The sequence below is a fragment of the Pinus tabuliformis genome, chromosome 9 (assembly GCF_031772625.1).
Source record: "Pinus tabuliformis cultivar Carrire ecotype Pingquan chromosome 9, CPIR1, whole genome shotgun sequence".
Classification (NCBI taxonomy): Eukaryota; Viridiplantae; Streptophyta; class Pinopsida; order Pinales; family Pinaceae; genus Pinus; species Pinus tabuliformis.
Window position 1 is genome coordinate 34,645,055 of NC_142307.1, and position 27,209 is coordinate 34,672,263.

Below are 27,209 nucleotides of genomic sequence, written 5' to 3' on the forward strand. Positions count from 1 at the left end.
TTTAATTTAATTATCAAGTAGTTATTAGGTGGATGGTATAAATTAATATCCATGAAATATGTTAGAATATTTTTAGTAATAATCACTAATAAAAAGATAAGATTTCTCTCAAATTTAGTCATATATATATATATATTGGGCATGTGGTACTGACAACCCATAGTATTAGCGCATGGTATTGTAGCAAAGACTATTTACAAGTTACGAATTTCTCTCATAAAGTGGAGGTGAATCTCCATGGTTAATAATATTGTTACATATTTTTTGAAATGTATATATTAATTATTTTATGATTTGATATCTCTCAGCATTTAATGACCATTTAATTTATATGATTGTATTGATTACCTTATGGAGTGACTTAACAAGTGAATAAAATCAGATTTTAAAATGAATGTTTCTTTTTTTTTTAATAGAGACAATTTTAATTAGCAAAATTCAACTTAAAAATGTATTACTCATTTATAAAAAGGATATTATCACTCAATCCACATTCTAATACACATCTAGATTTAAAATTATCCTATGTAGTGACTTACTAAGTAGACAAAGTCAATCCTTAATGAACCAAAACCAAAAGGAAAAGCTCCAAAGTCAAAAGTAATCATAAAAAATGAGAAACTATAACCGTAAGACCTATTTGAAAGAGAATCTTACGTAAAATGTAGTTGAATTTGTCCACTGATTAACCAACTTTTATATTTAAATTCATTTAGGGCAAAAATAGTTAAAGTGGACCACCTGAACCTACCTATAATTTTATTTTAGAAAATTTAAAAATTTTAAATTATTTAAAAATTTCAAGTCAATTTTTATATTTAAAATAAAAAATATATTTTTAAAAAATTAATAATATATATATATATATAGATATATATATTTAATTAATATTTTTAAAAAATAAAATTATCTATTTATTTAAAATAATTTTTAATATTTGATTTTTTTTAAATAATTTAAATAAAAACTATCAACCTTCCCAGATAATTTAGGCGGGGATACTAGACTCCAAGAAATACATATCCTTACTATTATAGGCCATAACACCCAATTAATTGAATGTCGGTGGGACTACTCAAATGTGGGCATTTCCTTATGAGAAGATTGTATATATATATATATATATATATCTAAAGGGTTTGTGGTTCTTGGAGTTCACTGGTTTATTGTCGTGGAAGAAAACTTCCTTTCTTGAGGTTCACTGGTTTGTTGCGGCGGAAGGAGAATTTTCTTTCTCAGAGTTCACTAGTTTGTTGCTGCCTCAGGAAAATTTTCTTGAGGTTCAGTCGTTTGTTGCTGCCGAATTAGGAGAGCAGAAGCACTTGTTGCCGTTAACCCGAGGCTAGCTCTTTTCAAGGGGTAGAAGATGAATATGTGGAACTACGTTGTAAGTGTCCATAAGCCCACTGCTGTGACTCATTGTTGCGTGGGCAACTTTACTGGTCCTCGCGACATTAATCTCATCATTGCAAAAAGCACCTGGATTGAGATCCATTCTCTCTCCTCTCAGGGTTTACAAAAAGTTCTACAAGTACCAATCTATGGCCGAATCGCAGTGCTTGAACTGTTCCGACCTGCTGGGGAGCAGCAGGATTCTCTTGTTATTTCCACAGAAGAATACAAGTTGAGTGTTGTTCAGTGGAATAATAACGGCGGCCGTGAGCTTATTACCAGGGCTGTCGCAGATGTCTGGGATTTTGTCGCAAATGTCTGGGATTTTGTCGCGATCCCTGTCAAGAATGGATATGAGATCGGTATGGTTGATCCGGATTGTCGAGTCATTGGACTCCACCTCTATCATGGCGTATTTACAATTTTAGCATATGATGGTGTTGCAGGAGTTACACACGCTTTCGATATCATGCTGGACAGAACTGTTGAAGTTGTGGATATCAAGTTCTTGTATGGTTGTTCAAAGCCCACAATTGCTGTGCTATACCAACAACTTCAACAGTATGGAGATGAACTGCAAGTAAGAACATACGAGGTAGATGTAAAAGGCAGGGATTTTAAGGAGATGCCCTGGTCTGTGCCCAATTTAGACCATGGTGCCCGTATGTTAATACATGTTCCCATGCCTTTTGGAGGTGTTATTATTATTGGTGAGAAGACCATTGCTTATTTCAGTCCCTCTCCCTCTGTAGTATTCAAAGCTGTTCCCACACCCAACTCAATGACTATCATTCAGGCTTATGCCAAAGTCCATGATTCTCAATATCTGCTCGGTGACCACATGGGTCACCTTCACTTGCTTTCTCTCATTCATGAAAAGGGAACGGTTACTGGTCTCAATATAGATCTGCTAGGTGACACATCTGTTGCTTCAACAATCTGTTATTTAGAGAATGGATTTGTGTACATTGGGTCTGATGAAGGAGATTCACAACTTGTCAAACTGCATCTTCCCCCGGATTCTATATATGGATCAGTGGGATTTTCAGTTGTGGAAACATATGTTAACCTTGGTCCAATCGTGGACTTTTGTGTTGTTGATCATGGTGGACAAGAACACGTCGTGACTTGTTCTGGAGGATTCAACCATGGCTGCCTTCGCATTCTCAGGAGTGGCATACGAATCAACGAGCATGCAGCTGCAGAGTTTGCAGATGTAAAGGGAATGTGGCCATTAAGAGCTTCTTCGACTCGTGACGATTTCGACACTTATTTGGTGCTGAGCTTTCTTGGTGAGACTCGTGTACTTGCCATTAACTCAAATGATGAGCTAGAAGAAACACATGAAATACAAGGATTTGTCCTTCATGCTCCTTCCTTATTCTGTCAAGATGCTATTCATGACCAGCTTGTTCAGGTAACAGCAAGTTCTGTGAGATTAATGAGTGCGTCTTCTGGACAGCTATTGTCTGAATGGAGAGCCCCCACCGCCACAGGATTGTCTATAACAGTAGCCACAGGTAGTGCTACCCAGGTTTTGTTGGCCACTCGAGGGTGTAATATTGTCTACTTGGAAATTGGAGAGGGATCCCTAACACTGAAGGGACATAAAAAGATTGAGTATGATGTATCTTGCATGGACATAACTCCTATTGGTCAGGATAGTAAACGGAGTGAATTGGCAGCTGTTGGACTATGGAAAGACCAAAGTATCAGAATTTATTCTCTTCCTGATCTGAAACTCATTCAAAGTCTCCAATTTGCCGAGAATGTTGTTACCCGGTCTGTTTTATTTTGTAAATTTGAAGGGATTTCATACTTGCTGTGTGGGCTTGGGGATGGGCACTTATATAACCTAAAATTGAATGTGAGCAGTGGGGTGCTTTCTGACGGGGAAAAGAAAAAGATTTCCTTGGGTACCAAAGGAATAAATCTGAGGACTTTTCGTCATGAGAATGCAACCCATGTGTTAGCGTTAGGTGACAGGGCCACAGTTATTTGCAGTAGTAACCTGAGGTTGGCGTATAGTAATGTGAGTGTGGGAGAAGTTAATCATATGTGTTCTTTCCATTCAAAATCTTTCCCTAACAGCATTGTGGTTGTAAAGGAAGACATGCTTTCTTTTGGTTCAATCGATAATATTCAGAATATTTACATCTCATCAGTTCATCTCGAGGAACACCCATATCGTATTTGCTATCAAGACAAGTCTGGAACATTTGCCATCTGCAGCATGAAGTATGGTTATGATGAAATGCAAAAACACTTCATTCGTCTCTTAGATGAAAAGACATTTGAAAATATTTCATCATATCCACTGGACATGTATGAAGAAGGTTGTTCAATCCTCAGTTGCTCATTTACAGATGATCATAACACTGTCTATTGTTGTGTTGGGACAGCTTATCGGTATCCTGATCAGGAAACTATATTTATTAAGAAGGGCCGAATTTTGGTCTTTTCGGTTGGAAACAGACAACTGCGTCTGGTTACAGAGAAGGAGACAAAGGGAGCTGTATACAATCTCAATGCTTTTAATGGAAAATTAGTTGCAGGAATCAACGAAAAGATTGACTTGTACAAATGGATGATCCGTGATGATGTTTCCAGGGAGCTGGAGTTTGAATGTGGACATCCCGGGCATGTGCTTGCACTCTGTGTAAAAACTCGTGGGGATTTTATCTTAGTTGGTGATTGTGTACAATCTATGTATTTGTTGGTATACAAGAATATTGATGAGAGGGGAGGCATATTAGAAGAGAAGGCTCACGATTATAGTGCAAACTACATGACTGTTGTAGAATTTCTGGATGATGATACGTACGTTGGTACAGATCAGAAAGATTTCGACATTTTTGTGGTGAAGAAAAAGAACGATGCTGCAATTGATTCGGAAGAGGAAAGAAAATTGAAACTTGAAGGTGAATACCATCTTGGAGCTCTTGTTAACCAGTTCAGGCGTGCATCTTTAGCTCAGCCCTTGCCCTTGTATGGGAATACCATTCCTACAGTAATATTTGGAACAACTAATGGTATGATTGGTCTTATTGCATCACTTCCAGAGGAGCAATATCAAATTCTTCAAAAGCTGCAAATGCATCTTGTGAACGTAATAAGAGGAGTAGGAGGCTTAAACCATGAGCAGTGGAGGTCATTCAACACTGGTGACACAAGAAATGTGAAACAGTTGCTGGATGGCGATTTCATTGAGTCTTTTCTGGATCTCAACAGCCAAAGGATGAGCGAAATTGCAACTGCCATGACCATTCCTATTGATGAGTTATGCAAAATGGTGGAATACCTTGCCAGCTTACATTGATATCTTTTATTTTATTTTTTTATCCAATGTACTTTTGAAATAGGAAAAATTATTTTGCTTGCGGTTTGTTTGGTGCCGTAATTGGTTAGGAGAACTGGTTTTGAGTTACATATATTGAATATGCTTTTTGGGTTACATTTCAATTATTTTTTATCTAATATCTAACCCTGATGATGTAATTATTTGTTTTGAGTTATCATTTGTTAATATAAAAATATGTTTTTCGGGTTACAGTTTAATTATCTTTATTTGTATTTTTAGATCATTTATGGACATGTTAAGTAATAGTTTATGGAAAATTTTCACAAAAATAATTGAAATATAGAATTATGTTAGGAGAACTGGATTTGAGTTATCATTTATTGAATATGTTTTTTGGGTTACATTTCAATTATTTTTATTTGTTGCAGTTATTTGTTTTTGAATATGTTTTTTTGGGTTACATTTCAATTATTTTTATCTGTGTTGCTATTATTTGTTGTGTCATCATTTGTCAAAATAGGTTTACATTTCAATTATTTTTATTTGTATTTTGACACACGTCACACTCAACATTCATTCTTTTGGATAGGCATGAAAAAGGAAATTCTTACTTTTGTAGTTGAGTGTGACGTGTGTCAGCGCCAAAAAGGAGAAACAGTCAAATCCCCAGGCACATTACAGCCATTGGCCATCCCGGCCTCAATCTGGACGGAGGTTTCTATGGACTTCGTTACGGGTCTTCCAAATTCAGGCAACAAGTCAGTCATCATGGTGGTTGTGGACAAACTTTCTAAGTATGCTCATTTTTGCGCCCTACCCCATCCTTTTACACCAACTTTGGTGGCTCAATCTTTCATGGACCAGATCTTCAAATTGCATGGCATGCCCACTTCCATTGTGTCTGATCGTGACCCGATCTTCACCAGTAACTTTTGGCAGGAACTCTTCAGGCTACAAGGTACCCAACTACAACTCAGTACTTCCTATCATCCCCAAACTGATGGTCAAACTGAAGCAGTCAAGAAATGTCTAGAGACCTACCTTAGGTGTTTCACTTCAGAAGAGCAACATCTATGGGTACAGTGGTTACCTCTAGGCGAATGGTGGTATAACACTAACTATCATGCCATCACCAAGATGACTCCATATGAAGCAGTATATGGTCAACTCCCTCCTTCACCTACTTCTTATATCTAGGGATGCTCGAAGGTACAAGCAGTGGATCAAATCCTACAAAATCGCACAAACATGTTGGCCCACCTCAGAGAGAATCTCCATCAAGCTAAAAAACCGCATGAAGCAACAGGCAGATCAACATCGTTCAGAATGCAAATTTCAAGAAGGGGATAAGGTATTCTTGAGGCTGCAACCATATAAGCAAACAACCCTCAAAGACAAGGGTTGTCAGAAATTATATCCAAAATTCTACGGACCATATCAAGTACTTCATCGCATCGGAGAAGTAGCCTACAAGCTAGCTTTGCCACCCACTGCAAAAATCCATCCAGTCTTCCGTGTCTCATGCCTCAAGAAAGTGGTTGGGAACCATTGCCGAATTCAAACCAGTCTACCGGAATTGGATGAAGAAGGTTCAATCTGGCTCCAACCTGAACAGGTTCTTAACACGCGAGAATGGCACCTGTGCGATTGCATGATCAAGGAAGTCCTCGTCAAGTGGAAAGATACCTCTCCAGAAGATGCAACCTAGGAACCAGCCACTGCCCTTCAGCAGTTTCCACAGCTTCAGCCTTGATGATCCGGATTTAAGCAGGAACACAATAGATTACATAGATAACCATAAATACAGAGATGTGATAACCATAAAAATAGAGATGCAACAGAAATAATAATATGCGATAACCATAAAAACAGAGATGCCGCGGAAATAATACTTCATTTCATTAATGGAGAATACTGAAATATGCTTACAAATAGAAATAACCCAGCTAGGGCGATGGTAGCTTATCTCTTAGAAGAGATGTGTCGGCTACATGCCTCTGAACTGTTTTGAACTGTGTTACAATGAGGCTCGAGGGCCTATTTATTGTTGAGAAACAATGTAAAACCCTTCACATTCCAAAACCTAACCCTAGAAGATGAAACGTCAAATTGTGGGCCCCGTTTTCGGGTAAGTTGGTACATCAACTTCCCGGGGTCGTGAATTGGTCATACTATCTCCGTTTGACGTGCATGATAGCCCGTTGGAAAGATCTCTTCGAGGACTACGACGGATAAGACGATTTTTTATCAGAAAAATCGTTGGCGGTGGATTTCCCAAAAAACGTCGTTTAGGGCCTCAAAACGGCTCCGGAAGTTTAGGACCCGAAAAACTGCTAAAAATAGTAAACTGTGCTATAATTAAGGAAACTGATAAAAACTGTAAGAAGCATTAGAGGGGATCCAAGTGGAATTAGCGGGTGGCCACCAATATCCACCTGGATCATTCCTCCCCCTTAGGAAGCAATGGTCCCCATTGCGTTGAGTTCCTCCATGAGATGAGGGAACTTCTGCTGCACTTGGTCCTTGGTGAGCCACTTGCCCTGGTGAAGGAGTTGTCCTGCTTTGACAACTTGATACAGTTGGATATTCTGCTGGCGAGTGTGCTTGATCTGTGTGTCCATGATCCGATCAGTTGCAGTTTGTTCCATGCAAGCTGGATTTAACTCTGTGGGTGTGAGTTGTTCTGCAATGTCAGACGTGTCTAGTAATGGTGGAAAGTATGGCCGAAGGCGGTCGACATTGAACACCGGGTGCAGGCCAAGGAATGGGGGAATGCTGAGCTCAAATGCATTGTCTCCCATAGCTTTGGTAATGGTGTAAGGACCATGTCGAAGTGGTCTGAGTTTCTGATGGGTTCTGGTAAGGCGCTCCCTCTGCAGATGTAACCAAACTTTGTCGCCCACCTGAAACTTGTGTGGTACCCCTCCAGGTAACGAGAAGTTGTTCTTGTGTTCTGTCATGACTGTATCCCTCTGTTGCTGCTGCTGTGTGGAGGAACCCTTCGCGGGGGTCATGGATGTAGCAACGATCTTCCCCTTACTTTGGGAACGAACCAGACAGAAAATAAATTTCCTAGTCTGTGAGATGAGCTTGCTGCCTTTCTTAGCAGTGATCAAAGAGGTGGCGGTGGGTGGGGCTACCTCTGGTATCCTGTATAATGAATTATCCAAAGAAATGATGACAGCGTGAGGCCTTGACTCATACACAGCATGTCGCCTCCACAAGTATGGCTGGCCTAATAGTACATCACAAACATCCAGAGGTGTAACATCACACAATACCTCGTCTGTGAAGGGCTTGATGCTGTAGGGAAGGCGGCACTGCTGGCGAACTTTGAGATCTCGTCCTTCGTGAAGCCAACCGATACTGTACGGCTGTGGGTGTGGTGTAGTTGGTAGGCCCAACCGCTTCACGACCTCTGCTGAAATGAGGTTCTTTTGGCTGCCACTGTCGACAATGAATTGCAGCGGCAAACCCTTCACCCACATCTGTGAGTGGAAAAGACGTTCCCCCTCCTCTGGATCTTCGGGCTCATTTTTATGGATCTTGGCAGTACCAACAGTGGCGCTGGGATCCGCATCAATAATCTGCTTCCCTTTGTCATTTCCCTTGTCGGGTTCTGACTCAGAGTCGGAACATGCATCTGATTCGGAAGCCTTCAACTCGGCCACCAGCGACTGCTTGGTCCGACACTCACTTGTGTTATGAGTGGGACTCTTGTGGAACTCACACCACTTTCCTGTGTCCTTCTTCGGCTTCGTGGTGTTGTTCTTTTCTTGCAGCTTCCATGGGTTGTCTTGGGTCACCCCGCCTTGGCTTTGTCCTTTAGGCTTTGGATTTGCAGATCCAAAGTCTCGCTTCTTCTGTTTGAACTTTTGCTCGATTTTGACAGCGTATCGGTATGCCGTGCCGAGTGAGGAGATGTTCAAGAACTCCATCTCTTCCTGGATGTATCTGTGTAGGCAGCCGCGGTATTTGAGTACCAGATGCAGCTCATAATCTTTGATACCCAACTGTGTACGAAGGGTATGAAAAATGTTTGTGAACTCCAGCACATCTTGGTCTCGTCCCTGCCGCAGTGTGGTCCATTTGATGTATTTGTCCTCATAGCTTCCGACGGGGTAGTACTGCTCCTTGATGGCATCCCGGAAGTCATTCCAAGTGGGTGCGGTTGAAAATAGCGAGCCTGTACTTTCATCCTTCTGCTCGCAATAGGTTTCCCACCAGTCCTTGACGTGGGGGGCTGCTTTGAGAAGAGCGAAAACAATCTTCTCCCGACTTGAAAATTCGTGAACAGAAAAATACCCATCTAGCAGATTTAACCATTTATCTACGGCATCCGCGTCTATTTGACCCTCGAAGATGGGGATTTCAAAATTAACTTGTACCTTGAACGGTGTGGCGTTTCCAGAGTAGCTGTTGGAAGCCGATGCGTCGCCTCTGGGTAGCCGCTGAAGGATCTGCGCAAAGCTATCCATCATCGCGTTCCTTTGCCGCTCGAGCGCTTCTTCGAGCAAGATTTTGATAGGATCTCCTGCCCCCTCGTCTTTCTTCTCATCCGCCATGGGAGGACGTCGAGATTTGCGAGGCTGGTCTTGCAAAGGTTCGACCAGTTCAAGCCCTAACTCCTTATATCCCGACCTCGTTGGGGACATGCATAGAAAAACAGAGAAAAAGCAGACCGCTCTGATACCACTGATCCGGATTTAAGCAGGAACGCAATAGATTACATAGATAACCATAAATACAGAGATGTGATAACCATGAAAATAGAGATGCAACAGAAATAATAATATGCGATAACCATAAAAACAGAGATGCCGCGGAAATAATACTTCATTTCATTAATGGAGAATACTGAAATATGCTTACAAATAGAAATAACCCAGCTAGGGCGATGGTAGCTTATCTCTGAGAAGAGATGTGTCGGCTACATGCCTCTGAACTGTTTTGAACTGTGTTACAATGAGGCTCGAGGGCCTATTTATTGTTGAGAAACAATGTAAAACCCTTCACATTCCAAAACCTAACCCTAGAAGATGAAACGCCAAATTGTGGGCCCCATTTTCGGGTAAGTTGGTACATCAACTTCCCGGGGTCGTGAATTGGTAATACTATCTCCGTTTGACGTGCATGATAGCCCGTTGGAAAGATCTCTCCGAGGACTACGACGGATAAGACGATTTTTTATCAGAAAAATCGCTGGCGGTGGATTTCCCAAAAAACGTCGTTTAGGGCCTCAAAACGGCTCCGGAAGTTTAGGACCCGAAAAACTGCTAAAAATAGTAAACTGTGCTATAATTAAGGAAACTGATAAAAACTGTAAGAAGCATTCGAGGGGATCCAAGTGGAATTAGCGGGTGGCCACCAATATCCACCTGGATCACTTGAGGACAAGGCTATTTTTATGGGGGAGGGCATGTTAGGGTCCAACCCTAACCCCCTTATTTATGTAATAGGGTCGAGTCATAGTTATAATTAAGTAAAGAGTCAATAAAGCCCATATTAATAATTGTAAGTGGTTGACCCGCATTTAAGAAGGGACCACAGTTAGTTGCAAATGGGCCATGGTATTAGATAGATGGTATTAATAAGAGCCATGGTACTGACCCATGGTATTGCATGTATGAATCCTATATAAAGGATAAAAACTCCCCTCGAGGAGTGTCGTGTCTTATTTTGTAATTAAGCCCAGCTCTATTGGAGGTTGCCCCCTCGAAGAGGCAAGTGAACATTGCTTTCATTTTTGAATAATAAAATGCATGCTGTTATTTCTTATTGTTATGTGTTCTGGGTATATTTCTTCGCATATTTGGTATTCTGGTATCTTCTCGTAGGTCAAGAGCATAACATGTCACATGTCTTATCCTGTGTTACATTAATTCCTATAAACAACGAAAAATATTGAAATTTGTGTTAATTGAATTATATGTAAATGAACAATGTCGAGAAGAACTGTTGAGAGATTGAGAGGGGGTGGTGTCGAAAATGATTAGGAAGTTCCTTATGAATGAAACCCAACTTCTTTGGGCGGATGCTAAAATACCTCTCCCGTGAAAGTTTCAGAATGGATCTCAAAGGTGGTTTCATGTAGTGAAGATGAAATATGTAGGTGGTTTTAGGCAAGGGCATAGTTTGGTTGTGGACACACCACCCTCAATTAAAATGTGATAGGATAGAGTGCCCCCGTGGTGAACTAGGCCCGTGGATGGACGAGCCATTTGGATTGTGTTGCATCCTTGCTGTCCAATGTGAACGCACTTTAAAGCAAACCCCTTTGTTAATTCTTGTCAAGCCAGAGGGGTCCTGCAATGACGGTGGACTATTAGATTGGATCGCCTTGCGTTCATGTCATTGGAAACAAATCTACAATTAACGTAGGCAAAGTTGCCCAAAGGGTCATGTCCTGTGGAATTTGTATAGGATTGTGGATCACCTAGTAAGTGCTAAGGCGCCACAAGGAGAGAAAAAGGTTTCGCTGCATCAGTTACTCAATTATGGGAGAGGAGATTATTGCCCAACTCATATTATAATATGCACCAAAATTTGTAGTTATCTTATGGAGTGACTTAATAAGTGGACAAAATCAATTTTAAGGTGAATATTTTTTTTAGTTGAGGAAAAAAAGTAATTAACAAGCTTCAATTTAATAAATATATTACTCATGGATGAGAGAGGAGATTATCACTTAATCCACATTCTAATATGCACCCAAATTTATAATTATCTTATGGAGTGACTTAAAAGGTGGACAAAATCAACCTTTAAGATACATGTTTTTTTAGTAGAGGTGAAGTTTTAAGTAACAAAATTCAACTTAGAAATATATTACTGGTTAATGGGAGAGGAGACTATAACTCAATTCATATTCTAATATGCACCTAAATTTATAATTATCTTATGGAGTGACTTAATAAGTGGACAAACTCAACCTTTAAGGTGAACTATTTTTTTTAATGAGAGCAATGTTTTAGTTAACATACTTCAACTTGGAAATATGTTTATGGGATAGGAGATTATCCCTCAATTCACATTCTAATATGTACCTAAATCTATAATTATCTTTTGGAGTGATTTAATAAGTGGACAAAGTCAACCTTTAAGGTGAAATGTTTTTTTAATAGAGGATATGTTTTGATTAATGAACTTACTCCACTTTTAAGACGAAAGCCTTTTTTTAATGGAGAAAATGTTTTGATTAACAAACTTATCAATTTTTAACAAATTTAATTTAATTATCAAGTAGTTATTAGGTGGATGGTATAAATTAATATCCATGAAATATGTTAGAATATTTTTAGTAATAATCACTAATAAAAAGATAAGATTTCTCTCAAATTTAGTCATATATATATATATATATTGGGCATGTGGTATTGACAACCCATAGTATTAGCGCATGGTATTGTAGCAAAGACTATTTACAAGTTACGAATTTCTCTCATAAAGTGGAGGTGAATCTCCATGGTTAATAATATTGTTACATATTTTTTGAAATGTATATATTAATTATTTTATGATTTGATATCTCTCAGCATTTACTGACCATTTAATTTATATGATTGTATTGATTACCTTATGGAGTGACTTAACAAGTGAATAAAATCAGATTTTAAAATGAATGTTTCTTTTTTTTTTAATAGAGACAATTTTAATTAGCAAAATTCAACTTAAAAATGTATTACTCATTTATAAAAAGGATATTATCACTCAATCCACATTCTAATACACATCTAGATTTAAAATTATCCTATGTAGTGACTTACTAAGTAGACAAAGTCAATCCTTAATGAACCAAAACCAAAAGGAAAAGCTCCAAAGTCAAAAGTAATCATAAAAAATGAGAAACTATAACCGTAAGACCTATTTGAAAGAGAATCTTACGTAAAATGTAGTTGAATTTGTCCACTGATTAACCAACTTTTATATTTAAATTCATTTAGGGCAAAAATAGTTAAAGTGGACCACCTGAACCTACATATAATTTTATTTTAGAAAATTTAAAAATTTTAAATTATTTAAAAATTTCAAGTCAATTTTTATATTTAAAATAAAAAATATATTTTTAAAAAATTAATAATATATATATATATATATATATATATATATATATAATATTTTTAAAAAATAAAATTATCTATTTATTTAAAATAATTTTTAATATTTGATTTTTTTTAAATAATTTAAATAAAAACTATCAACCTTCCCAGATAATTTAGGCGGGGATACTAGACTCCAAGAAATACATATCCTTACTATTATAGGCCATAACACCCAATTAATTGAATGTCGGTGGGACTACTCAAATGTGGGCATTTCCTTATGAGAAGATTGTATATATATATATATATATCTAAAGGGTTTGTGGTTCTTGGAGTTCACTGGTTTATTGTCGTGGAAGAAAACTTCCTTTCTTCTTGAGGTTCACTGGTTTGTTGCGGCGGAAGGAGAATTTTCTTTCTCAGAGTTCACTAGTTTGTTGCTGCCTCAGGAAAATTTTCTTGAGGTTCAGTCGTTTGTTGCTGCCGAATTAGGAGAGCAGAAGCACTTGTTGCCGTTAACCCGAGGCTAGCTCTTTTCAAGGGGTAGAAGATGACTATGTGGAACTACGTTGTAAGTGTCCATAAGCCCACTGCTGTGACTCATTGTTGCGTGGGCAACTTTACTGGTCCTCGCGACATTAATCTCATCATTGCAAAAAGCACCTGGATTGAGATCCATTCTCTCTCCTCTCAGGGTTTACAAAAAGTTCTACAAGTACCAATCTATGGCCGAATCGCAGTGCTTGAACTGTTCCGACCTGCTGGGGAGCAGCAGGATTCTCTTGTTATTTCCACAGAAGAATACAAGTTGAGTGTTGTTCAGTGGAATAATAACGGGGGCCGTGAGCTTATTACCAGGGCTGTCGCAGATGTCTGGGATTTTGTCGCAAATGTCTGGGATTTTGTCGCGATCCCTGTCAAGAATGGATATGAGATTGGTATGGTTGATCCGGATTGTCGAGTCATTGGACTCCACCTCTATCATGGCGTATTTACAATTTTAGCATATGATGGTGTTGCAGGAGTTACACACGCTTTCGATATCATGCTGGATAGAACTGTTGTAGTTGTGGATATCAAGTTCTTGTATGGTTGTTCAAAGCCCACAATTGCTGTGCTATACCAACAACTTCAACAGTATGGAGATGAACTGCAAGTAAGAACATACGAGGTAGATGTAAAAGGCAGGGATTTTAAGGAGATGCCCTGGTCTGTGCCCAATTTAGACCATGGTGCCCGTATGTTAATACCTGTTCCCATGCCTTTTGGAGGTGTTATTATTATTGGTGAGAAGACCATTGCTTATTTCAGTCCCTCTCCCTCTGTAGTATTCAAAGCTGTTCCCACACCCAACTCAATGACTATCATTCAGGCTTATGCCAAAGTCCATGATTCTCAATATCTGCTCGGTGACCACATGGGTCACCTTCACTTGCTTTCTCTCATTCATGAAAAGGGAACGGTTACTGGTCTCAATATAGATCTGCTAGGTGACACATCTGTTGCTTCAACAATCTGTTATTTAGAGAATGGATTTGTGTACATTGGGTCTGATGAAGGAGATTCACAACTTGTCAAACTGCATCTTCCCCCGGATTCTATATATGGATCAATGGGATTTTCAGTTGTGGAAACATATGTTAACCTTGGTCCAATCGTGGAATTTTGTGTTGTTGATCATGGTGGACAAGAACACGTCGTGACTTGTTCTGGAGGATTCAACCATGGCTGCCTTCGCATTCTCAGGAGTGGCATACGAATCAACGAGCATGCAGCTACAGAGTTTGCAGATGTAAAGGGAATGTGGCCATTAAGAGCTTCTTCGACTCGTGACGATTTCGACACTTATTTGGTGCTGAGCTTTCTTGGTGAGACTCGTGTTCTTGCCATTAACTCAAATGATGAGCTAGAAGAAACACATGAAATACAAGGATTTGTCCTTCATGCTCCTTCCTTATTCTGTCAAGATGCTATTCATGACCAGCTTGTTCAGGTAACAGCAAGTTCTGTGAGATTAATGAGTGCGTCTTCTGGACAGCTATTGTCTGAATGGAGAGCCCCCACCGCCACAGGATTGTCTATAACAGTAGCCACAGGTAGTGCTACCCAGGTTTTGTTGGCCACTCGAGGGTGTAATATTGTCTACTTGGAAATTGGAGAGGGATCCCTAACACTAAAGGGACATAAAAAGATTGAGTATGATGTATCTTGCATGGACATAACTCCTATTGGTCAGGATAGTAAACGGAGTGAATTGGCAGCTGTTGGACTATGGAAAGACCAAAGTATCAGAATTTATTCTCTTCCTGATCTGAAACTCATTCAAAGTCTCCAATTTGCCGAGAATGTTGTTACCCGGTCTGTTTTATTTTGTAAATTTGAAGGGATTTCATACTTGCTGTGTGGGCTTGGGGATGGGCACTTATATAACCTAACATTGAATGTGAGCAGTGGGGTGCTTTCTGACGGGGAAAAGAAAAAGATTTCCTTGGGTACCAAAGGAATAAATCTGAGGACTTTTCGTCATGAGAATGCAACCCATGTGTTAGCGTTAGGTGACAGGGCCACAGTTATTTGCAGTAGTAACCTGAGGTTGGCGTATAGTAATGTGAGTGTGGGAGAAGTTAATCATATGTGTTCTTTCCATTCAAAATCTTTCACTAACAGCATTGTGGTTGTAAAGGAAGACATGCTTTCTTTTGGTTCAATCGATAATATTCAGAATATTTACATCTCATCAGTTCATCTCGAGGAACACCCATATCGTATTTGCTATCAAGACAAGTCTGGAACATTTGCCATCTGCAGCATGAAGTATGGTTATGATGAAATGCAAAAACACTTCATTCATCTCTTAGATGAAAAGACATTTGAAAATATTTCATCATATCCACTGGATATGTATGAAGACGGTTGTTCAATCCTCAGTTGCTCATTTACAGATGATCATAACACTGTCTATTGTTGTGTTGGGACAGCTTATCGGTATCCTGATCAGGAAACTATATTTATTAAGAAGGGCCGAATTTTGGTCTTTTCGGTTGGAAACAGACAACTGCGTCTGGTTACAGAGAAGGAGACAAAGGGAGCTGTATACAATCTCAATGCTTTTAATGGAAAATTAGTTGCAGGAATCAACGAAAAGATTGACTTGTACAAATGGATGATCCGTGATGATGTTTCCAGGGAGCTGGAGTTTGAATGTGGACATCCCGGGCATGTGCTTGCACTCTGTGTAAAAACTCGTGGGGATTTTATCTTAGTTGGTGATTGTGTACAATCTATGTATTTGTTGGTATACAAGAATATTGATGAGAGGGGAGGCATATTAGAAGAGAAGGCTCACGATTATAGTGCAAACTACATGACTGTTGTAGAATTTCTGGATGATGATACGTACGTTGGTACAGATCAGAAAGATTTCGACATTTTTGTGGTGAAGAAAAAGAATGATGCTGCAATTGATTCGGAAGAGGAAAGAAAATTGAAACTTGAAGGTGAATACCATCTTGGAGCTCTTGTTAACCAGTTCAGGCGTGCATCTTTAGCTCAGCCCTTGCCCTTGTATGGGAATACCATTCCTACAGTAATATTTGGAACAACTAATGGTATGATTGGTCTTATTGCATCACTTCCAGAGTGTTAGTTTGACAACGAACTTCGGTTATCAAATGTAGTTAAACAGTTTTGCTTTGTAACGAATAAAGTTTTTTAGTTATGTAACGGTAGTGACATGAATATATCGAATGTCATGGAGGAAATTAATCAATCGAATACACAGATATACATTTCAGTTTCGTTTCTATTTCTTGGTCTTCTCTTTCTCATTCTTGCTGTTCGTTCTTTCTTTCTCTGCTCTAAAAACAAGAAGTGGTATCAGAGCTGAGTCGAATCCTGAGACCTGAAGAATCGTGCTGAGCGGCAGGTGCTGAGCGGCAGACTTCCTGAAGGCAGTGGACGCGTTGTGAGGGACGGTGTTGTTGAGAGCTTGCAGACTTCCTGAAGGCAGTGGACGCGTTGTGAGGGACGACGTTGTTGAGAGCTTGCAGACTTCCTGAGGGCAGTGGACGCGTTGTGAGGTCCTGTGGACAGCGTTGTTGAGAGCGTGACCTGTGGACGGGCTTGAATATTGTTTCCCTGAACGGCCCTTTTGGACGGCCCTGTGGACAGCGGCGTTGCAGCAAATCCGGGTATCGTTTTTACACAGAAATTTTGTTTCCCTGAATCTGTCGGTGTTGTGAGGCTGCAAAATTTTTGTTTCCCTGAATCTGTCGGTGTTGTGAGGCTGCAAAATTTTTTTTTCCCTGAATCTGTCGGTGTTGTGAGGCTGCACTCCGAGTATCATTTTTACACAGAAATTTTTTTTTAAAGAAAAAAGGGTTTTGCAGTTTTTTAAAAAAAATTAGCAGATTGCAGATTTTTAAAGATAGCAGGTTGCAGAATTATTTTTTTTTAAAAAGACAGCAGCCGAATTTTTGAAGGAAGGGTTTACAGAATTATTTGTTTTTTAAAAAAAAAAAGACAGCAGGAGATTGAAAAGATTGGTTCAGAATTTTTTTTTTTTAATTTTACAGCAGAGAAGAGTGTTGTTTTTACAAATACTGTAGAAGGAAAAGTTTGCAAGAGAACAAAAGATTTGAAACTTATCTTTCTGTTTGATTTGGGGAAGTTATTAGTTTAAAAAAAAAAAAAAAAAAAAAAAGACTGAAACCCTAGGAAGGAGGAAAATGGCCAAGATGTCGAATGCTAGATTCAAGGTGGAGAAATTCACCGGAAAGAGCAATTTTGCTCTTTGGAAACTGAAGGTCAAGGATCTGCTTGTGCAACAAGGGTTGCACAAGGCATTGGATGGAGTTACTAAGAAACCCACAACCATGATTACTACAGAGTGGGAGGACTTGGATGCCCGTGCTCTCAGTACCATCCGGCTATGTCTAGCGGATGAAGTTCTCTTCAACATCGTTGAAGAAACCACGGCGTCAGGTTTGTGGGGAAAACTTGAAACCCTTTATATGACAAAATCATTAACTAACAGAATTTATCTGAAACGACAATTATACAGTCTTCGAATGAAAGAAGGTTCAAGCGTTGCAGAACATTTGACTGTCTTTAATACACTAATTTGTCAATTAACAGATATGGAAGTAAAAATACAGGAAGAAGATAAGGCCATAACCTTGCTGTGTTCTCTGCCTGAATCATGGGATCACTTCGTAACCTCGATCAGCTTTAGCTCTGCTGATTCTTTGAAGTTTGAATCAGTCGTGGGAGCTCTTCTGTCTGAAGAGGTACGAAGGAAATCCAACACTGATACAACTGCATCAGAAGCCATGGTTGCTAGAGGACGCTCAAAGGAAAGAGGAGACAAACCAAGGGGAACTTCCAGGTCGAAATCGAAGGGCAAAAAGTGTAAGGCAAAATGTTGGAGCTGCGGTAAAGTTGGACACTTGAGGAAGGACTGTTGGAAACGGAAGGAATCCGAAAACCTGAAGAACGAAGCGAATCAGGCTGATTCAGGTATTGTAGACGAAGTTTTATCTGCTGAAGATTTGTGTACGATAGATGAAACTTCACCTGAATGTAATGTCTCTCATAGTTTTGATAGCTGGCTGTTAGACTCTGGTGCTTCGCATCATATGTGCCCACATAGAAACTGGTTTACTTCGTATGAAAATGTAAACGGTAGTTCTGTGTTTATGGGTAACAATATGTCATGTCAGACTGTTGGGATGGGAGATATCAGGATTAAGATGTATGATAACACAGTTAGGACATTAACTAGTGTTAGACATGTGCCTGATTTGAAGAAAAATTTAATCTCTTTGGGAGTGTTGGATTCAGATGGTTATAAGTTTACAGGTCAGGATGGTGTCTTGAAGGTCTTCAAAGGTGCCCTTGTGGTTATGAAGGCAGAGAAGGTCGGGAATCTTTACAGGTTAAAAGGAAGTACTCAGGTCGGTGAAGCAGCGGTTGCGTCGGAAAAGGAAGAAGTAGGTACTCGTCTGTGGCATCAGCGTTTGGGTCATATGAGCGAGAAAGGTCTTCACATACTGATGAAACGTAAATCTCTTCCCGGTCTGAAATCCTTGAATTTAGATTTCTGTAAACATTGTGTGTATGGGAAGCAGTGTAAACAGAGATTTAAAGTTGGTAATCATAATAGTAAAGATGTTTTAGACTACATTCATTCTGATGTGTGGGGGCCTTCCCCTGTTATGTCATATGGAGGTGCTTTGTATTTTGTAACGTTCATTGATGATTATTCTCGTAAAGTTTGGGTCTATCTGCTAAAAAGGAAAGCTGATGTATTCAATGTGTTTAAACAATTTAAAGTAATGGTAGAGAAAAGAACAGGTAAATCTATTAAATATCTAAGAACTGACAATGGCGGTGAGTTCACTTCTGTTGAATTTGAACAATACTGTAAGGATGAGGGCATTGTTAGACACAAAACTGCTGTTTATACTCCTCAGCAAAATGGTGTTGCTGAGCGTATGAATCAGACTCTTATGGAAAGAGCCAGAAGCATGATCAGCAATGCTAACTTGCAAAAGGAGTTGTGGGCAGAAGCAGTATCTACTGCTTGTTATTTGGTTAACAGATCACCTTCAGTAGCAATTGATTGTAAAATTCCTGAAGAAGTCTGGACAGGTCAGTCTTGTGACTATTCTTATTTGAGGATATTTGGCTGTGATGCTTATTCTCTTATTCCTAAAAATCAGCGTTCAAAGTTAGATCCAAAGTCGAAATGTTATGTCTTTGTTGGGTATGACTATGCAGTGAAAGGATATAGGTTGTGGGATCCTACATTGCGGAAGATAGTTATCAGTAGAGATGTAACATTTGATGAATCCTCTTTGTTAAAATCAAATGTTGAAAGAATTGAACAGGAACAGGTATCGCCGAGTCAACGAGTTCAGTTGGAGGCTAGATCTTTCGGTGACAGTCGAAAGGAAGGAGAGACTTCTGGAGACAAAGGTGTTGAAGACACAAAGGAAGCCGTTGAAGCTTCTGAACTAGAGCAAGTTTTTGAACCAGTTCAGCAACCAGTCGCTCTGAGAAGGTCTACAAGGGCGAAGAAAACTCCCAAAAGGTATGAAGATTCTACTGCTTCATCTTTTTCTTTGGTTACTGAAGATGGGGAACCGTCTTGTTATCAGGAAGCGATAGATGATACAGATAGCGAGAAATGAAAAAAGGCTATGGAAGAAGAAATGGACTCCCTAGCCAAGAACAATACCTGGGATCTTGTAGAGCTTCCTGAAGGGAGAAGTGTTGTTGGGTGTAAATGGGTCTTCAAGCTGAAACGAAAAGTTGATGGTAGTATCGAGAGGTATAAGGCGAGACTGGTAGCAAAAGGGTATTCTCAGGTTGAAGGTATATACTTTCATGAGATTTTTTCTCCAGTTGTAAAACTTGTTTCTATACGTACTGTGTTGGCACTAACTGCGTTGCTTAATCTTGAGTTAGAACAGTTAGATGTTAAAACAACTTTTCTACATGGTGATTTGAACGAAGAGATATATATGGAACAACCAGAAGGTTTTGTACGAGGTCGCAGCAGAAGATTAGTTTGCAAGCTCAGGAAATCATTGTATGGTCTGAGGCAGTCTCCCAGACAATGGTACAAGAAGTTTGATTCCTTTATGGTGATCCAGAACTTTATAAGAAGTGAGTATGATCATTGTGTGTACTTCAAAAGTTTCAATGGCATATTCATTATCTTAGCTTTGTATGTTGACGATATGCTTATTGCAAGCAAAAGCATGGAAGAGATCAACAGGTTAAAGGCTCAACTCTCTAGGGCGTTTGATATGAAGGATCTTGGAGCAGCAAAACATATCTTGGGCATGGAGATACACAGAGACAGGAAAAATGGTAAGCTTTGGTTATCACAGCAGAAGTATGTGGAGAAGGTACTGGAAAAGTTCTCTATGAATAATGTGAAACCTGTTAATGTTCCTTTAGCTTCCCATTTTAAGCTTTCTTCGGTTTTGAGTCCTAGAGATGATGAAGAAAAGCAGTATATGTCTCATGTACCATATGCAAATGCAGTAGGCAACTTAATGTATGCGATGGTATCTACAAGACCTGACATTTCACATGCAGTTGGAGTTGTCAGCAGATTCATGGAAAATCCAGGTAAAGAACATTGGCAAGCAGTGAAATGGGTGCTTCGATATCTAAGAGGCACAAGAGATCATTGCATCGTCTTTGGTGGTAGTGAAGGATCAGTCTGCGGATATGTAGATGCTGATTATGCAGGTGATTTGGACAAAAGAAGATCTACTACAGGTTACGTCTTTACTCTTGCAGGTGGAGCAATTAGTTGGATGTCAAAGCTTCAAGACACGGTTGCATTGTCCACTACCGAAGCTGAATATATAGCTGCTTCAGATGCCAGTAAAGAAGCAATCTGGTTAAAGGGTTTGCTCGATGAAATCGGAAGGACGCAGGAGAAAGTGAGTGTACTTTGTGACAGTCAAAGTGCTATTCACTTGGCCACAAATCCTGCCTATCACAGCAGAACCAAGCACATTGATGTGAGATATCATTTTCTGAGACATGTGATCGATGGTGGAAAAGTAGCTCTTAAAAAGGTCCACACACGAGAAAATTGTGCAGACATATTCACAAAGCCAGTTACAGTAGAGAAGTTGCGGTGGTGTTTAGCTTCTCTTGGCTTGCAGGAAAGATGATGAATGGGAAAGTTGTTGTCAAGGTGGAGTTTGTTAGTTTGACAACGAACTTCGGTTATCAAATGTAGTTAAACAGTTTTGCTTTGTAACGAATAAAGTTTTTTAGTTATGTAACAGTAGTGACATGAATATATCGAATGTCATGGAGGAAATTAATCAATCGAATACACAGATATACATTTCAGTTTCGTTTCTATTTCTTGGTCTTCTCTTTCTCATTCTTGCTGTTCGTTCTTTCTTTCTCTGCTCTAAAAACAAGACAGAGGAGCAATATCAAATTCTTCAAAAGCTGCAAATGCATCTTGTGAACGTAATAAGAGGAGTAGGAGGCTTAAACCATGAGCAGTGGAGGTCATTCAACACTGGTGACACAAGAAATGTGAAACAGTTGCTGGATGGCGATTTGATTGAGTCTTTTCTGGATCTCAACAGCCAAAGGATGAGCGAAATTGCAACTGCCATGACCATTCCTATTGATGAGTTATGCAAAATGGTGGAATACCTTGCCAGCTTACATTGATATCTTTTATTTTATTTTTTTATCCAATGTACTTTTGAAATAGGAAAAATTATTTTGCTTGCGGTTTGTTTGGTGCCGTAATTGGTTAGGAGAACTGGTTTTGAGTTACATATATTGAATATGCTTTTTGGGTTACATTTCAATTATTTTTTATCTAACATCTAACCCTGATGATGTAATTATTTGTTTTGAGTTATCATTTGTTAATATAAGAATATGTTTTTCGGGTTACAGTTTAATTATCTTTATTTGTATTTTTAGATCATTTATGGACATGTTAAGTAATAGTTTATGGAAAATTTTCACAAAAATAATTGAAATATAGAATTATGTTAGGAGAACTTGATTTGAGTTATCATTTATTGAATATGTTTTTTGGGTTACATTTCAATTATTTTTATTTGTTGCAGTTATTTGTTTTTGAATATGTTTTTTTGCGTTACATTTCAATTATTTTTATTTGTGTTGCTATTATTTGTTGTGTCATCATTTGTAAAAATAGGTTTACATTTCAATTATTTTTATTTGTATTTTGAAATCATCTATATTTATGGATGGGTTAAGTAATGGTTTATGGAAATTTTTCACAAAAATAATTGAAATATAGAATTATGTTAGGAGAACTGGATTTGAGTTACCATTTATTGAATATGTTTTTTGGGTTATATTTCGATTATTTTGATTTGTTGTTTGTTTGTTGTAGTTGTTTGTTTTGAGTTACCATTTGTCAATATAAGAATATGTTTTCTGGAGTTACATTTCAATTATTTTTATATGTAATTTTAGATCATCTATATTTATGGGCTGGTTAAGTAATGGTTTATGGAAAGCTTTCACAAAAATAATTGAAATATAGAATTATGTTAGGAGAAATCTTTTCGAGTTACCATTTATTGAATATGTTTTTTTGGTTACATTTCAATTATTTTTATCTTCGGTTGTTTGTTTCTTGTAGTTATTTTGTTTTGAGTTGCCATTTGTCGATATAGGAATATGTTTTTGAAGGGTTACATTTCAATTATTTTTATATGTATTTTTAGATCATCTATATTTATGGACAGGTTAAGTAATTGTTTATGGACAACTTTCACAAAAATATTTAGGAGAAATGATTTTGAGTTACCATATATTGAATATGTTTTTTGGGTTACCTTTCAATTATTTTATTTGTTGTTGTTTGTTTATCGTAGTTATTTGTTTTGAGTTACCAATTGTGAATATAGGAATCTATGTAAATTAAGACGAATTCAATCAGCTGCTACCAGGCTCAGCTTCTTCACCTGTAAGAACGTCCACATAAGTGGTTAGTTCTTTCGCATCATTCTCTTCTTCTTCCAAAACCCGCACAACAACAACAACCTCAACATTAGCAACAATGATGGCCGTTGAATCCCCAACTTCGAAGAATTTCTTTAAGACCCCCACCGTTGTTGTTTCCACCTTAATGTCGATGTTGTCAACCTTCTATTGAACACTCAATACATCTATGCACATGCATTTTGCATTAATTCCAAGTCATTGCCCAAACCAGATAATTGGGCGTAAATTACAACCATATTTTCATTCAACAATATCCTTTACTACTTGTTTATAGGAGCTATCCACCAAATTATTAACACTTCCATGCCCTGTGCCATGACCAAACCTCGAGTTGCCAAGCCCTGAACCTCCCCCACTGCCATTTCGTGCATAGGACATCTTTGCAGCTATACGCCTTTGAACAATGAAAATATTTTGATTAATTGACTGAAGCCAACTGAAATATATAACAACCTGATCAATCCCAACATTCCTCTCGATCTTGTCCTTGATAAATGCGTGACAATGCAGAGTCTTGCCAATGCCTTTTACTTCCATATTTTCCACCACCAGAACCCAGGAGCGTAATACGATGGTTCCTTCATCACTAAGAGAAGTAGTTATATTAAAAATTCCGATGAGTAACCGATGCTTCAACACCCACCTGTCAGCGTACATTATTTGCCTTCCGACGGCACCGCACTCGTGCATTAACTCACCACCTACTGACCTTGCAACCAAGACACTGCGAAGGTACCTCAGAGAGTTGGCCTTCTTAACTACCATCTTGCATAGGCACCTCGAGGAGATGGCCTTCTTAACTACTGTCTTAACACTCTGACGACCCCTACCACCACAATACAATGTTGCTTTGATGCATCCATTCAAAGGATGTGACATGAAGAATTATGTTGGTTTATGCAAATTCAACCTTGTTCTAATAACACCCCCACGTTGGCCTAACCATTTTCTAGATGGTTATTGGCACGCAACACGTGGAATAGATGAACTTTTTCAATTTTTATTATAACAAATATGTAATCCTTACCATGATTGAGGAGGTTTCATCTTCTAGGAGAGTGACATTCTTGAGAAGATTAATACATTTTTGGATGATCATCATGGAATCGCCAACTATATACAAAGTTTTGATACCAATATCCAAAATTATTTTGAATCATTTCCAGAGTGAAAGGGATTCTGCCTGATTATTGGTCGTAATGCCTGATTATGAAGGGTAATATTTCCCCTGTCTCCTTATCTTCCAAAAGAGCCATTATCCAAGATTTTGTCATAATTTCATAAACGAGAGTAAAATTCTTGTTCAACGAAATTATGCCTAGTCCTCCTAAGGCTCCTCTTAAGGAATGATATCTCTCCAGAATTTCCTAGCTTCTTTCATAATTTCCACTTCTTCTAACTTTGTTTCTTGAAGAAATACTATTGATGGGCATTCTTGTTTTATTATGTCTCTGACTGCTAGAATTTTAGCAGGGTTTCCTAGCCCCCTTATGTTCCAAGATATTAGTTTCATAATTTGTGGGTGGAGGGGGAACGACCATTGTCCTTTCCTTCTTTATTCAATTTTTTTCCTTTCAAAATTTCTGAAATGACTATTTGATTACCCAACTTTTTGTTTAGTTCTGCTTCCCTTTCTCTCTATGTCCTTTTATTTGGTCTTCCAGCTTTCTTGTTGGAATCAGTTTCCTCGCTGCTGCACTCTTCAACCCAGGATAGAGTTTGGGATAAATTCCAAGTGAAAAAACAATCCATACCTTTTTGCAGGCTACTTGGAGGTGCTTCAGTGACAGGTGCAAACGTTGGTGGGGTAGCTTCAACCCCATCCCCCTTCAGACTATTTTCTGCTACTAGTTCTCCTTCTTCTCTTTCTTCTGTCTCCTCCATGATTGTCTGAGGTGGTGCCTCCATCTCCATATCTCCATCACTCAGCACTTTGAACGGGTTCGAAGAGGACGAAACCATATTGGTGACCGACATGCTACGAGGTTTTAACATCGAGCCTTTACCTTTCGGGGCTTTCTTAGGTTTTTGCCACTGCTCCTCTTGTGTAATTGGAACATCCAGACTTTTATCATTCCCAATTTTGGTGAAGTCTCTAGCAAAGTGGCCATAGTCATGACAATGTCTGCATTTGAATGGAATTTCTTCATAGTATAAGACTTTTTTGTGCTTCCATTCTCCCAAGTTTAGATTGATTTCAGATGGAAGTCCCTTTCCAAGTCAACTTCCACAAATTTTAGCACAAGAAAATTAGGATCCTTTTGGCTCATACTTATCCAAGTATTTCCCTACTCCATTACCAATAACCCGAAGGCAATCGTTGCTCCAATAGAATATAGGGAGATGAAGGAGCTTGACCCAAACTCGAATGGGAGTAGGGATGTCCTCATTAGGATTAAAATCCAGGGTCCAAATATTTAAATACATCCCTCTGGAGCCAAATAAATATGGTCCATTACGGAAAATGACCTCCTTATCTTCTTTGTTTTCAAATAAAAAGATGAAGAAGCCAATACCAACAACAAAAAGTGCAATTTCACCTTTCATCGTGGGAGTCAAAGTTTTCTTAATCCAGGCATCCATAGATCTAGGTGAGGGTCACATTCCTATAAATTTCCTAATTAATGCTATCTTCGAATACGCCAGGGAGATGCGACGGGCTCCGTCCAGCAGGGAGATGTCCTTAAACTCTATGTTTCTCTTGATGAACTTGGAAGTTGCAGCCACAACTGGATGTAGACACTTCGGAAGGGAGGCCACAAATAAGTGGAAATAATATTCGACATCCAGAGGGGGAGGCGGAGACCCCCTCCATAGTAGCCATTTGGAGAGTTTACATGGATTCGAACCAGGTTCCCTCCAGAAACACTAGAGTTCGTACTCTCCTAGATCCCTCCAATTTAACCATATTTTTTTCTAGATCATCTATATTTATAGACTGGTTAGGTAATGGTTTATGAAAAGCTTTCACAAAAATGATTGAAAGATAGAATTATGTTAGGTGAACCGATTTTGAGTTACCGTATATTGAATATGTTTTTTGGGCTACATTTCAGCTATTTTATGTTGTTTGTTTGTTGTAGTTATTTGTGTTTTTTTTTGTAAGCTTGGTAGGACTACATCTTCATCATGTCCAACTTCTCACCCCAATCAGATGGGGGGATAGCACAATTTGAACCCAAGACTTTGGGTTCAACAAGAGTTCATTTTCACAACCATTACCAATTGAGCTACCCCAAGTGGACTTGTTTTGAGTTACCATTTGTCAACATAGGAATATGTTTTTCTCGGGTTTCATTTCAATTATTTTTATATGTATTTTCAGATCATCTATGTTTGTGTATTGGTTAAGTAATGGTTTATGGCAATTTGTCCCAAAAATAATTGAAATATGAATTATGTTAGGAGAACTAGTTTTGAATTACCATATATTGAATATGTTTTTTGGGATACATTTCAATTATTTTCATCCATTTTTTTGTTTGTTGTAGTTATCTATTTTGAGTTTCCATTTATCAATATAGAAATATGTTTTTTCTAAAGTTACATTTTAATTATTTTTATCTGCATTTTCAGATTATCTATATTTATGAACCGGTAAAATAATTATTTATAGAAAGCTTTCACAAAAATAATTAGAATATAGAATTATTATGATTTTATTATTAATTTTTTCATGTTAAGTGAAATATTTATTTTAATGATAAATTTTATTTATTACTTATTTATTTATTTTTCCCATGGAAAAATCATAATTTTCATTAAATTAGAAAACTACATGATAAAGATGCTTGATAACATATGAAGTATCAGTGGTCTGGCCACTATCTGATTGTCTAAAAAAATGTGTCAATCCCATCGAAGGGAGACAACTATAAATATTTACATATGACAAGTTCAGTAATATATAGACATAAGTTCTTTTATTGGGTGTT

The 27,209-nt window shown here is 38.3% G+C and overlaps 1 protein-coding gene and 1 pseudogene across 1 annotated transcript; both read left to right on the forward strand.

Moving 5' to 3' along the window:
• Window positions 1-1,366: 1,366 nt before the first annotated feature.
• LOC149147000 (DNA damage-binding protein 1a pseudogene) lies at window positions 1,367-4,711 on the forward strand (annotated as a pseudogene).
• Window positions 4,712-13,285: 8,574 nt separating this feature from the next.
• LOC149147001 (DNA damage-binding protein 1-like) lies at window positions 13,286-21,954 on the forward strand. Its single transcript, XM_089441299.1, is given in 2 exon segments — window positions 13,286-16,376; window positions 21,698-21,954. Coding segments are annotated over 2 exon segments (3,348 nt in total).
• The last annotated feature ends 5,255 nt before the right edge of the window (window positions 21,955-27,209 follow it).